Below are 15,172 nucleotides of genomic sequence, written 5' to 3'. Positions count from 1 at the left end.
ACTATCATTTCATTCGTGACAAGGTTGCCTCGGGGGACTTCGTCGTCAATTACGTGTCTACTACAGATCAGTTAGCAGATATCTTCACCAAACCACTTCCGGCACCGAGGTTCTCTGCTTTACGAGACAAGCTCAATGTTGTTTCTCTACAACCTTGTGCTTGAGGGGGTGTGTTAGTATGACTAGTATTTTGTTATTATTATTTTATAATGTATAGTCATAGTTTTAGTGGTGTTAGATTAATTGACTTAGCTTCTCTATTAGTTAGGATTAGTTAGAGTTTTATTCAACGATATACTCTGTAATCCTATCATTGTGATAATTCAATTGAGGTGACTTTTCTAATCTTCGCGGATTTTTCTCTGTATTATTTTGAAACTCGCGGATTTTGAGACATTGTGTTTGATATTCACATATCTGGAGTTAATCTTCATTGCGTTGCATTTGTTTGATATGGATGATATGATTACTCCGTAGGAAGTGGTAGTGACAGACGAGTCTATTTCAGTTTTTTTAAAAAAAATTTACAACTACGATCTATACGTTTTGTTGTTTATAGACTTTTGCGTGTTTTTTATTTGGTTGTTGATGCAATTAATTGAATTCGCATTTGATATGCAATAATTACTTATATGAAAACAGTTTCCAAGATTATTGTTGAATTATTATTGAGTTGGTCATGAATTCTGTACATATCACGTTGACTAACGCCTCCACCAGTTGGGCCAATTGACCCCCCCCCCCCCCCCCCCCCCCCCAAATCATCTTGTCCACCAAGGTTGACTATATTTTTCCCTCATTTGTCAAACAATCCCCAAGCACTCCCGTTTCCCAAACTTTGGTCTATGACTTGATGTCTTACCGCACTTTGGTCACAAAACTTTACCCCTGATTCACTTTGTACTACATCTCTCCAATTTTTACATCTTGGCTCTCTATACTTTCTGTCTTGGCACACTTTATACCTCATTCCTCTAGTATTTATACTTGGCCTCTACCCCATAACCCTACTTCTCAGACAAATTTACACCCCCAAACTTTCTTCTCTTCTAATTTAAGTTCCAAAAACCTTGCCAATAAACTCTAACTATTTCCTAAACCCAATTCACTCTAGGAGACCAAATATCTACTCTTTGGCCTACTTGTCCTTAGGCTCAACTACTCAAGCCCCATGGCTCTATCAAGGTTAATGTACATTCCCACAATTTCAAATCTCACACTAATTCTTAAAAGAATCTTTTTATCCAAGTCAAGCAATCTCATATTCTATGAACTAATTAAATGCCACTTATATGAAATTTTCAAGCTAGTAAAGATCATACATGTGCATTGTTTCCCTCCAAACATGTGCATAACGCAATTTATATATATTTTGGACCATGGTCTACTTCGTATGATAGACTCTAGTTCCAAATGATGTTTCATATGATGTTTTCATTCACTTTGTAATACGTTTGTAATGTTCTGTTCTTTCTATATGGTTATAAAAAACAAAACTTAATGTACATAAAATTACATTACAAGTATATCATATTTAATAACATTCATACTATTCTATATTCATAATAGTTCTATATGATCACATATCTATACTGTAATGCACATAACCACTAAATTATAGGTACATCATATCTATTTTCATTTACTCTGCAATAGGTTCATAATGCTCTTTCTATATGTTTGTAAAAATGAATTTTAATGTACATAAATGTTACACTAAAATAATGACTTTATTTACGTATTATATATATATATATATATATATATATATATATATATATATATATATAGATATATATATATATATATATATATATATATATATATATAGGGATGCACTCAGGTGCGAATAAGTGCCCAGGAAAGAATATGCAAACGAATCAGCGAGCGACACGTGTCCAGATCTAATAGCTTAAAAAAAATGCGGTGGTATTTTCGTAAATAATTGAACATCGAAGTGCAAGTAAAATCACTTACAAGTGCACCTACTTTCACCTATAAGTGCATGTAATTTTGCCTTGTTAGCATTCACTTCCCGCAAACATTCCTGCACCTGGGTGTGTTTATAACTATAAGTGCAACTATTTATAACTATAGGTGCAACCACTTATAACTATAGGTGCACCTACTTTCACCTATAAGTGCATGTAATTTTGCCTTGTTAACATTCATTGATTTGAGTTCAGTGGGTAGTAATACCCCTAAAAACCACTCGCAAACGTTCATGCACCTAGGTGCAACTACTTATAACTATGTGTGCAACTACTTAGAACTATAGGTGCAACTACTTATAACTATAGGTGCACTTAGTATTGATGCTCAGTGTAAATTTTTACTTGCACCTATAATATATTTTACATGCACTTGTAATACATTTTACTTGTACTTCGATGTTCAATTATTTACGAAAATGCCACCGCACTTTTTTTTTTAAAAAATTAGTGTTTCTCATCCATTAGATCTAGACACGTGGACAGACAGAATTCATTCCTATTTCGCTCCTGGGCGAAGCATTCGCACCTGAGTGGGATTATATATATATATATATATATATATATATATATATATATATATATATATATATATATATATATATATATATATATATATATATATATATATATATATATATATATATATATAAGTTTAGGATCAGGTGCACATACCACTTTTCGTGCGGTATGTGCACTTGAAGACTTAAAACCATGCACTTGAAGGTAAAAAAATGTGCACTTCAAGGTAAAAAAAAAAAAAAAAAAAAAAAAAAAAAAAAAAAGAAGTTGCATTTGAAGGCAAATAAATGTGCAATTGATGAAATGTATGATGCCAAAAATGGAGGTTATTCAATTTAAGTGTTATTAAACCAATTACCCATACAAAATCATTTGTATCTCACAAATTTCATTAGAAATTTAGTAATATGTTATTGAAAAGAATGCACAAGATATAACAAATACTGCCCAGAAGTTGTGCACTTGAAGGCAAAGAAACATGCACTTGAAGGCATAAAATTGTGCACTTGAAGGCAAAAGGGTTCGCTTGAATGCTAAGTTTAAAAAAAAAAAAAAAATTTACACAATAGTAAGACACACATACACTTTTAGGCATTAAATTGAGCACTTAAAAGCATAAAGAGGATCACTAGAATGCAGAGAGAGAGAGAAAAAAAAAAAGACACTAAAAGGGAAATTTTGAATTAAATTAATTATGCACTTTTAGAAATGAAAACATGCACTTGAACACTACAAAACGTGCACTTGAAGGCCAAAAGATTTGCACTCAAAGGCACAAAGATGTGCACACAAACAAAACACCTTAAGAACACAACCCACACACCTTAATAACACAAACCACGCACCTTAAGAACATAACAAAGCACCTTAATAACACAAATCAGGCACCTTAAGAACACAACAAAGCACCTTAAGAACACAAACCACGCACCTAAGGTTTTAAAATGGTTCACCTTAAGTTTCACACAACAGACGCACCATAAGCATACAAATCATACACCTTAAGAAGGAAAACAACGTATCTCAAGAAAGAAACTCACGTACCTTAAGTTTCAACACTATTGGTGCCTTTTGTTAACATTATTGGTGTATTCTTCAAACGGCCGCACGGAAGGGCGCGGCCGCATTTGAACAAACTTATATATATATATATATATATATATATATATATATATATATATATATATATATATATATATAGAGAGAGAGAGAGAGAGAGAGAGAGAGAGAGAGTAGGGTTCCAAGAACACTTGATTAGGTGAGAACGTGAGAACAAATCATGTGCATCCATTTAATATTTTTTATTGGTCAAGATTAGATTAAGTATGTGCGAACGCGAATTAAATGTGTGCAAACACACTTAATCGCGTTTGCACACACTTAATCTAATTTAAGCCATTAAAAAATATTAGATGGATGCACACGATTTGTTCTCACGTTCTCATCTAAACAAGTGTTCTCATATGATCCTAAAATATATATATATATATATATATATATATATATATATATATATATATATATATATATATATATATATATATATATATCCCAGTGCGGTTGGGTGCTTCCCGTGCAGTTGTGCGGTTGATTAATGTGCGTCAGCTTTGTACTTAATGTGCGTCAGCTTTGTACTTAATGTGCGTGAGTCTTGTGCTTAATGTGCCTGAAATTTGTATTTAATGTGCGTGATTGTGTAATCTTAATGTGCGTGAGTTTTGTACTTAATGTGTCTGAGTCTTGTATTTAAAGCGCCTGAGATTTGTACTTAATGTGCGTGAGTGTGTAATGTTAATGTGCTCATGTACATATACGTCTTCGTCTTCTCTTCCTTTCTTTTCCCTTAATCCTCTCTTCCTCTCTCTCTGTTTTTCATCATATACGTCTTCGTCTTCTCTTCCTATTCTCTTAATCCTCTCTTCCCCTCTCTCTGTTCTTCATCATATACGTCTACGTCTTCGTCTTCTATTCCTATTCGCTTAATCCTCTCTTCCCCTCTCTCTGTTCTTCATCATATACGTCTTCGTCTTCGTCTGACTTTTGTGTTTAATGTGTGTGAGTTTGTGGTCTGAATGTATTTTGTTTATAGCTTCCTGTGCGATTGTGTTAAAAGTCGCGCACATTAAGCCCAATACTCAACATATTAAGTACAAAACTCACGCACGTTAACACTACACACTCACGCACATTAAGTACAAATCTCATGCACATTAAGCACAAGTCTCACGCACATTAAGTATAAATAAATAAATAAATAAATAAATAAATATATATATATATATATATATATATATATATATATATATAGTAGAGTTCAGGTGTGGTCGCGCCTTAACGTGCGGTCAGTGCCGCCGCACTAATAGTTATGCAAATATGCATCAAGCCACCAACAATGTTAGAAAATGCACAACAACAAAAATGCACAAATTAGGTACGCATCACCAAAAACGTACCATTAAGTATGCATAAAAGCACCCCAGTGTTCAAAAATGCACAATTAGAAATGGAGAATTATGGTGCATTTTTTTTGTGTGTAGTGAATTTGTTGGTGTATTTGTGCATTGCATTGTTGTGCATTGTTCTAACACTATTAGTGCCTTTTGTTAATACAATTGGTGCCTTTTTCAAGTAGTTGCACAGGTAAGCATGGCCACATTTGAACATAAATCTATAACAATGAGTGTCATTTAAATATTCTCAATTAGAATTTTTAATGATATTTTTTTATTCATTATTTTATTTGTAAAAAAAAAAATTAAGTTGGAAAAAAATTTAAAAGAAAAAAAATAAAGATTCATTGGGTGGATATTACTACACTGAGAAAGAACCAAACCAGATGCCAAGACTGAAGAACACAGTAATACTTTTCTCAATCCATCCAATATAATCAAACCCGAAAAAGTATAAAGTAAAAATTTCATCACTGGCTCATATTGTACTTCTGACCAGAAGAATTACAACAAAAATCTGTTTTTGAAAAAAAAAAAAAAAAAAAAAAAAAAAAAAAAAAAAAAAAAAAAAACTATATTTTCAACTAGAGATTTTAAATGTAAGGAAAATATAATCAAAAGCAATCAAATGTGAGCTATATTCTCTAATCTCTTGTCAAAATTGCAAACACTAGATGCAAAAACAGAAATTGGGTTAAAAAAGGGCATGATGACAGGAGAAACCCTAACCCCATGATCTAACGATTATGAATCCTTGTGGACATACCTTAAACCCATGATTGCAAAAAAATAAAAATAAAAACAAAAACCAAACAGAACCTAGATACTAAATTTTGTCTGAGGGCAGTGCACATCACATTTATCTAAAGCTCTGCCTCATCTTGATCATTCGCTTAAGTGTTGCTAACCAAAAGTTGCACTCATCCCAATCACTGGTTGTTAGAAGTACCTATTCCAAATATAAATTGAAAAATGAGAGATTATTCCATTTCAATTCATGCCAACTGAAAGAAAGGGGAGTCGACCAAAAAAGTACCTGAATCTGAAGGGCAGTACTGAAGTCGCCATTGTCCAAAGCCCGACAGAGCTGTACAAGCTTTTCTGCAGCATTCTTTGATATATCCCCACTATTAAGTTTAGCAAATAATGCCCCCAACTTCCTTGAATTATCCTCAATCTCGCGTTTCTTAGCTGGATTTGCCCTTTGCCCTCCCAATGCTTCTGATGTCTCATTGAAGAGTCTTGTCAAAGTTGTTACAACAGCCTTTTGCTCACCTATAGCACAAAACCCACACAATCAACTGATCAAGTCAAACTAGATTATTAAAGACAAGTGGAACTTCTATGTTAATTATTACACACTACCTTTGCTAGAAAAATTTTAATTAAAAAGAAATAGAAATAAAATGTCTTCCATTATGATGCAATTCATGTGCCTTGTATACATCGTTCTCTTTACGGTTTAATCCTTATACATAGTAACAAATTTGACACAGAATTGTAGCATTCTGAATAAGTGAACTAAAAAAAGATGATCTGGTATAGGTCTACTGGTTAAGACAGTACTGTCAATCAAGTGAATCAAACGTATAGTAAGAATGCAAGTAAAAGCATACCAGGGACATTAGAAGTGTCAACTGTCTGCACTGTGGGTGGAGGAGCGGCAGGAACTGCAGGAGGTTGGATTACTGTAGCTTGAGTAGGGCTGGGAGGGTGCACTGGGCTCATACTGGGTCTCGGAACTCCAGGACCAGTGACTGGAGTAAAACCTCTAGCACTTGGTAAAGGTGCAACAACCTGGGGCATCTTCTGCCCAAGAGTTTGGACTGGAGATGGGTTAAAGCCATATGTGCCAGGCCCAGGAGGACCAGGTGGATAAGTAGGGTGAGCTGATCCCTGAAACAGCATGCAAAGGAAGGCTTAGGAAGAAAACAGTCATGTTTAAATACTTAACAAAAGAATAACTCCAATGATCCTGAGTTCCTAAAAACAGGAAGTTTTACACATACAGGGTATAACTGGGAACCCAAAGTTGGCTGCTGATATTGCTCAACATGTTTCAAAGCAGGGGGGTTTGTTGGAACGAATGGTTTCACAGTAGACTGAGCATGAACAGGTGGTGGGGCAACACTTCCCTGCAAGGGATAAAACAGAAATCTTTTCATTGGAGAAATTAAGGAGAATAGAATCAAGAAACTTGCATTAACACATTTTGTCTAACATATTTTAACAACAGTTGTGCACATTGTAAATGATAAAACATAGATTGCAAACACTAAATAGCATTTTTCGAGGCAGAAAACAAAAAACATTTTTACTCGAATAGAAACTAAATAAGTGAAAACTCAAAAAAAAAAAAAAAAAAAAAAAAAAAAAAAAAACTATGATTTACTCCAAAACTAAAACCAGAAACATAATAAGCAAAACTCTGAAGAAAAAGTTAATCACAGGACCTGATTCAGTGTAGACACAGTACATATCCAAATCAGCAATTATACAGTATACCACTCATTATGGCAATTGCACTTTCCAGAAAAGGGAGTCTAGGCCCAGTTTAGATGAGAGCTTATTTTCAGCTTATCTATTTCAATTATATTAACACTATTCCAGATTTTTAACTCTGTTTGGAGTTGCTTAGAAAAGGGCATGTGGCTTTTTAGAATAAACTGAAAACAGCTTTTCTAAGGTGAGTCGAAATAACACTCTTATATGCTGTTTTGAGCTTATTGAAAGTAACTATCTTAAAAGCACTTATTTAAGCTGTCTATCAAATTGGGCACTAATGGTCTAAATACCTGGGGAGCAGGTGTTGGAACAAATATATTAGGTTGTTGGATAGTTTGTGGTGGTGCTTGCTGGTAGGGGGCAGGAGGAACATATCCCTTGTATGAAGGACCAAGAGAGGGCTGATAACTATCAGCATATTGACTGCTAGGACCACTTGCCCTGAGCTGCGGTTGTGGCTCCTGAGCAGGAAGAGAATGCATTAGTGATAGTAATCCTTAAATGGTACCAAAGAGCAAATGACTTGGACAGCACAGAATGTTTAACAAAGAATCTATTACTGGATAATATTGTTGAGATGCATCAAGCATGCCATAACTTGTTTGTTCAGGAGTTTGTGCAGGCCATGTTTGCATCTGAGAGCTATCAAATTCCATAGACTTCACTGTGCCCTTATCTGGGAAAAGAAAACAAATTTGAAAATAGGTAATCAGTACTGATTAATTGCAGGTGGTGTAAATAAACAGAATAGGATAAATACCACACAAGTGGATTAAATAGTGGCAAAATTATAGAATAAGCCTTGCTATAAGGTCCAAACCTGGTTCAATAGAATGAGCAATACGCTCCCGTAATATCATCAGTTCAGGAGACAGTTCCTCAGTCCCCAGAAGCTTCAAGTACTCCATGGCTGTAGTTAAAAGCCCCTGACTTGCTAAGATTTCAGCATACTTCTCAACAAGCTTGCAGAGTGTAGCACTAAACCGTTTCTGCCCAGTCGCCAATGCAAATACTATAGTCTTTTCCATTAAATCCTACAAAACAAAAAATGAAGATTAAAGTTGCCCATGATCTGAACAGGATCATATTTTAATGTTAATACAAATGTCTCAATGCAGCACAAAACCTGAAGTAGGTCTATATATGATTTTCCATCATGCGTGTCTGCCAAAGTCCTTGACCATATCTCTATTGTTTTGTCAATATTCCCAGCACATATATAACAAAGTGTTGCTGGAAGTGTTTCACCAGCAGCAAAGAGTCTTGAAGCAAGTGTGTCACACAACAAAGTCCATTCATCTAGCTGAGCAAACTGTATAAGATGGATGAAAAAGATCAGCATATAAAGATCACGGTAAAAGCATATAAAAATCATTCCTCCACCATGAGCATTACAGTTCTAAAATCACATCTATCATACTGAGTAGGGTACATAGCTGAATGGCATGAACATGAGTTCCAAGTTACCTAAAAAAGTAATAGTTCAATTCCTGTTTTGTGTCTGTGGGTGGGGGAGGACTTACAGTGCAAAAGAGAGCAAGTGTTTCCTTCCAGGATTTCAAAGGCCTGCTGTTCACAAGGCTTTTGAGATCATTGTTAACCATTGCAAAAACAACCTGCACTTAAAGGTGTTAGACACTAGCATAAATAAAATAACAATGTAGCATGAGAATGCAATTACTACCTTCAGGTAAGAAGAGCGACTTGTCTTCAGGTACTGATCACGAGTGCTTTCCCACAGGGAAGTACCACCAACATGTGCAATAACTAATGCATCTGCCATTTTATTAGCAGATATACACAGTTCTACAGCAGCCTTGTAGTTTCCAACGACCAAAACACGTTGAACAGCATCATCAAATGATGCATCACTCTCATCTGCTCCATTAATCTCTAGTGGGGCTTCCTCCCAACCCATGGCAGCTTCATTAGTAGCAAAGTTACTTGCAGACGTTGACACAGGAGTATCAGTTTTGGGACTTGGAAGACTGTTGAAGAAATCCTCCCCATTATCAATAAGTTGCATCATGGTCTCTTTCTTCACATTATCCCCTTCTTTACCACCTGCAAGACTTTCCCCAATACCATGGGCAGATGTTTGCTCAGAAATCTCATTCTGTGTAGTATCCTCTTTTTCTACAGGCACACTGAAACCAAGGTGTGAAAGTAGTTTTGTCCTTGCAGTCCCATCATCTTCAAACATAACCTTCAGGAAGCCCCATATTTCCCTTTCATCACCAGATCTGTTTAGATAAAAGAATGGAGCAAGATTTTAGAATAGAACATGTTTCAGGCCAGAACCAGCTGTTCTGGTTCTCTGTGTAATTCAGGGCCTAACCACCCTTTAAAGTTTTTTTTAATACTAAATGCTTGCGAAAGTGGTATCCCAATATACTCAAATTCACCATACTATGTTATATAAGCATATATTTGTACTAACACACACGCGTGCGCACATAAAATTCATTTTTTTATTATAACCAGAACTAGTGGTTCAGCAAAGAAACCTCTAGTTCCAGTCACAATATAATAAGGATCCAACACCAGGACCTTAAGTCCTAGGGTTGGGGCCTAGTTACCAACCAGAACTGGACCTCTGGATGTCTATTTTCAGTTCCAACAGTTACCAATTCAGTTTGAACCAAACCACAATCACCTCTAGACATAACTAGATGAAATCCTTTCATTCACTTATTAATTAAAGTTGCATACTCTGATTCCTGAGATTTTTTTTCACAGAGAATCCTAAGTGAAGATCTCTGCCCATTCTGAATTGCAGCCTCAAAGTCAGAAGAACGACTTGCCAAACCATGTTCAGTGTCTACATTTCGAATGCAAACCTGGAAAAGACACAACCTTATACAGTGTAAATCTTGATAAGAAGAAATGAGTAATACTAAACCAGCTCAGCATATACCTCTGATGGTTTGTCAGCATTAGTAGAATGAAATGAAACAAGCTTTCCTCCAAAACCAAAGGACACTCCTGATTTTCGTTTGTACCATTTTGGAGCTCTCAAAGAAGCTGCACCAGGGCACATAACAATTTATATTTAGGGAGAAAACACCCCAGAAAGGATGATAATATTATGAATAATAGTTTTTGAGCAAAAAAAAAAAAAAAGTGAAATTCAAAAAATGTACAAGGAGTATAGGACAGGCAACAGAAAAAGAAGGGGGTGGCACAAATAAAAAGAAAAGTGATGCTAAAAATGCTAAATGTAAACAGCTCCAAGAAACCTAGGAAAAAGGCTGTTGTAGTTTGAATTCTTCTTTCTTCTCAAAGGGATTTTCCCAGTGCTTCAATTCCAGTGATATTATAAACCATCTTAAGTGCATTCCCTCATCTTTTTCATGTGGGAACCTGGATGGGGATGGTGGTGTAGAGTAACAAGAGTTCACACCTTACCCTAGTTTGGCATAATTGGTGTAAAAGTGTTATATGTGTAAACTAAACTCATAGCCAACACCTTACCCTATTTTGGTAAACATTTAGAAGTTGCAAGGATGTAAACTTTAGCAAAATTTTTATTCCTTTGTTTTTTTTCCTGTTATAATTCAGTTCTTGAATAATTACCATTCTCACAAAGGTTGGGATACTACCTGTTATTCAATAACAAATTCAGTCAGTTCTACTTGAAAAGATATAAAAAATGAAGTTCTGTTGAATGTTTTCTTTAGTTCTCTTTCACAATAACATGCCTTCCATCTTGGGTTGTACATGTTGATAATTAATAAATCTAGATATCCATGCTAATTCTCCCCTTGTACTCTTGATCTTTGCTAGAAAAACTTTTGGGATGAGAGAACATGTGCCAACTATAGCATTCAGAAAGAATCAATTCTTCATGTGGTGTTGCATTAGAGAGGCATGTGAATCTTTGTGAAGCGCTTAAGACTGGAAGAAAGATCATTTTGTAGAAATAGAGCTTAACATGTCGTAGCATGTATTCAGGTTCTTGGCTAAAAACATTCTATTAAATTGGCTAATATTTTGGAATTTTATGTAGTGTTTTACGAAGATAACTTGTTGCCTTAGCATAACATGTGCTGACATCAGGAGAAGGAATGAAGGATGCATATTTTATTCAGCACTAAGTCCACTAGGAAGAAACATTTCTATAGTCATTTCTAAACACTGCAACAACTGTCTAGAATAATGCCAAATGATATTTGCTGTTTCTGTATCTATCAGAATTTACCATAAGGCATCTAAACTAATGATACCTGCTCCAGAAGCACTCTCTTCAGCACGACATCGACCACAACCCTACAAAATTCAGATGTGTTAAATAAAGAATCCACTGCGTGAAATCAGTGCAGTTCAAAATGATTACCACCAGGTGTGTGAACACACACCTCAATATTATAGATCCCCATCTTTCCATCAAAAGATGATGCTAATATAACACCTGGACACTTTGAGTACCAGTGTACATCAAAATTCCAATTAGTTCCTTCTGGCAGTTCAGAGACAATCTGCAGATGCAATTGAAATCAACTTTTCTTTAAAACACAGTTAATTCTCCATGGGCTCCTTCAAAGACTATTAAAATGGAACCATATATAGCAAACAAATGCAGCTACTTCTAATGGGAGCACCACCGTCCCATTAAAAAAAAAAAAAAAAAAAAAAAAAAATTGTGTTGTCACAGAATGCTATATTTTACCCACCTCACCAGAAACAACATCCCAGCATATAGTGCGATTGTCTTTTGCACAAGTAAGCAAATAGGAGCTATCAAATGGACACCAAGACATTGCAATGACACCTGATGAACAACAATCAAGTTAAGAGGTAAAACCAACAAAGTGGGAGTTTAAAAACTCAGAGAAAATAGGAAATCAGCAGAAGATGAAGCCTTTGGTTCAGTTAATAGCAAATCAACATCTCAATTGCTTTTTGTTGTCAAAAGAAGAAGTCCAATGTCAGCTAAATTCATTCGAGATCATACAGAAGTCTGAATAACTCAAAGCTTTTGGCATGATGAACTACCAGCATGAGTTCTTTAAAATATTATTTGTAGAAGTTTTTTCAATACATTGCTCCTAGGGAGCAATTAGAATACATATCTTGACCAGAGATGGAACTGCACAGGTTAGCAACAATATTAGCTGAACTGTAGCCAAAACCATACCTCTTAGCAACAAAATTAGCTGGACTCAAAAAGTCAAACATACGGAGTACTATTTATATTGCATAATAATTTTGTTGAAAATTTACCAACTGCTCATTTTGGTTCAATCTATACTTTTTGTGATCATATGTTTTTAGAACAGAAACACACCATACAGAGTTGCATGTGACACTGTCAAACAAGGATCTTAGACTCTTAGAGGCTTGCAAACTCAGTGAAAAGCACAGGAACTGCTAAGTGTACATACCCTTAGTATGTCCTACGAACTCTTTCACCGGAGACATCACATTCCGCATATCCCACATCTGTAGAAGTGCATCACATCAAAGTGACAAAGTGATTAAAACAGTAATAGAAAATTATTTGAAAATCGGAAAGCCGCAAAGGGAAACATATTATACCCTCAGTGCAGGTGAACTATCTTCATCAGAGGCTACAATAAGCTGAGTGGCAAAATCAGGATGCCACTGCAAAACAGAGCACCGTCTTCTAACAGAATCTGAAAAACTGCAACATTACCGCTAACATAGGTTATACATTGTAATAAAACAAATGTATAAATATTCAAGTTTCTGCATTAAGGGCAAAGTTCTAGCCTTATGACCGGCTTCTGCTTCCTAAGATCCCAAACCACTGAGGAAAAAGAGACAAATAAAAGAAAAAGAATCAGAGGCCCATTATTCCAGTCTTCAAATGGATATATAACTCATATAACTTATATGACTTTTTACTCACCAGTTGTGCCATTTAATGATGTAGAAGCCAACACATGTTGAACTTTGCTATTCCAGGATAAATATGAGATTTCAACTTGGGTTGATGATCCACTACCCTAAATAAAATTTCAGCACATTGTAAACATAAAGATACACAAAAGACCAGAAAAGCCAAGTATTAATAATCCAATAAAATTCAGGTAAGAGGAAAAAAAACATCGTGGACCTAATTTAATATTGTCCTGGGTCATTAAAGCATTTAGGAGTCAGAAATTTCTTTTCATGCTTTAGGAGTCAGAAATTTCTTTTCATTTCCCATTTCTACAATTCTATCTATGGAAAAGGGATGCAACTCACACAAGGGAGGACATAAAAATAGTCTTGATCAAAGTTATAACTAGAAATGCTTGCAAGTAATTTTTCTATGTAAGCTACTACAGACCTTCAGAGGAGGAAAATGAGTTGGTTCTGCTGGACGTGAAATGTCCCATATACAAATTTCACCTTCATCAGCACCAGAAGCAAGGAGATTCGGAGTAAAAGCATTAAATTCCAATCCATGAACCTGAAATATTTGAAAATCAGAGATGCATATGATATCATCAGGTTACCAACAAAGCAAAATGCCAAAGGAAAACAAGTATGCAACATGTAAAATTTGATACTTACAGGCCCACTATGCTTTGAAAGGTGACCAACAAAGGCATTTTCAGTAGCTTCAGTGCCAGTTTGATTTGCACCAGAGCTATAGGGGCGAAGTGCAAACAAAATTAAACAAGCGTCATGGATAGAGGATATTCTGAACAGATACTTGTAGAAGAAAACAACAATGCAGTGGAATAATAGATCAGTCCAGCATGTTAAATTCTGAGTTTTTGCAGTCAAACCAATTGCACAAAACTGCACCAATTTCCATGTTCTGAGACAAATGTAATATAAAAAAAAAAAAAAAAAAAAAACTATATGCTCATTTTGCCGCAGGCAAAGTTCTCCAGGTCTTCATCGATTAAAAAAAAAACAAAAAAAATTACCATGACATCCAATAATGTCTTCCCGAAAAAATGAAAGAAATTGATACTAATATACTTTTTTTTAAAAGAGCATATGGATTTAAATCCAATGAAATTGTAGTCAATTTTCAACTCTTCCAAAGAGGCTCCAATTGGAACTCGCGGTAATTTTAAATCAGGCACAAACGATCAGCAAATGGGACAAACAACGAGCAAAATTCAGCAACTCCAGAAAACAAAAAGGTTCAAATCTCAAACTACTAAATTGAATAAACCCAATCCGAAACAGAACAAAGAAGGCGATTGACATTACGAGATCAGAGGCCTGGGATTCCACAGCCCAATGTGGCCATCAACAAGCCCACCCGCGATGAGCCCGAGAGAAAACTGCTCGGAATTCGGAAGAGCCTTCCCCCAAGACAACCGGTTGAAGCGCTCGGAGCTGGTAACCGAGCCGGCCAAAATGAGCTGCTGATCATCTGATCCGAAGTCGAGCTTGAAAATGTCGAGGTTGGCCGAGGAGCTGAATGACAGATCCACCGCCCCCGCCATCGTCCCGGCCGCCAAGTACGGCCCCTCCGGCGCAAAGGACGCCGAGGCCGATCGATTGACAACCTTCACAAACGCCATGCCTCACCCAATCTATCCAACTCTATACAAATTCGTGCCCGTTGGCACAACCCAATCTTAGGGTTTAATAGGATCGGGCGCACCCGAGAGAGAGAGAGAGAGAGAGAGAGAGAGAGAGAGTGTTTATGCTCTCTCTTATTCAAATTCTTTACGGATTTCCGATTTCACTTTCACTCTCTCCCCGTCTGTTACTCTCATCGCCTGTCCGAGA

General features: G+C 35.8%; 1 protein-coding gene across 3 annotated transcripts; it reads right to left on the bottom strand.

Annotated features, from left to right (window-relative positions):
• Nucleotides 1-5,418: 5,418 nt before the first annotated feature.
• On the bottom strand, nucleotides 5,419-15,172 carry LOC109148003 (protein transport protein SEC31 homolog B-like). Of its 3 annotated transcripts, none has more exons than XR_002048751.1 (22): nucleotides 14,645-15,172; nucleotides 13,991-14,066; nucleotides 13,764-13,886; nucleotides 13,341-13,437; nucleotides 13,202-13,238; nucleotides 13,007-13,112; nucleotides 12,853-12,910; nucleotides 12,142-12,239; nucleotides 11,827-11,946; nucleotides 11,695-11,737; nucleotides 10,386-10,498; nucleotides 10,181-10,308; nucleotides 9,153-9,711; nucleotides 8,992-9,084; nucleotides 8,595-8,780; nucleotides 8,289-8,502; nucleotides 8,029-8,144; nucleotides 7,759-7,929; nucleotides 6,973-7,120; nucleotides 6,580-6,859; nucleotides 6,000-6,238; nucleotides 5,419-5,912 (listed from the first exon to the last, which is right to left on the bottom strand). XR_002048751.1 is itself a non-coding variant. In XM_019295716.1 (22 exons), the coding sequence occupies exons 1-22, from the start codon at nucleotides 14,959-14,961 to the stop codon at nucleotides 5,823-5,825; spliced, it is 3,390 nt and encodes a 1,129-aa protein (XP_019151261.1). In that variant the 5' UTR covers nucleotides 14,962-15,168; the 3' UTR covers nucleotides 5,419-5,822. The 3 variants fall into 3 exon arrangements, 2 of the variants coding, with proteins under 2 accessions (XP_019151261.1, XP_019151266.1); XM_019295716.1 differs by having other exon boundaries at nucleotides 6,973-7,098; nucleotides 14,645-15,168; XM_019295721.1 differs by having other exon boundaries at nucleotides 6,973-7,098; nucleotides 10,386-10,492; nucleotides 14,645-15,168.

Source organism: Ipomoea nil, unplaced genomic scaffold, assembly GCF_001879475.1.
Source record: "Ipomoea nil cultivar Tokyo-kokei standard unplaced genomic scaffold, Asagao_1.1 scaffold0268, whole genome shotgun sequence".
NCBI classification, from domain to species: domain Eukaryota; kingdom Viridiplantae; phylum Streptophyta; class Magnoliopsida; order Solanales; family Convolvulaceae; genus Ipomoea; species Ipomoea nil.
The sequence above is the reverse complement of the archived record's forward strand: the minus strand, read 5'-3'. Positions and strand labels throughout refer to the sequence as shown.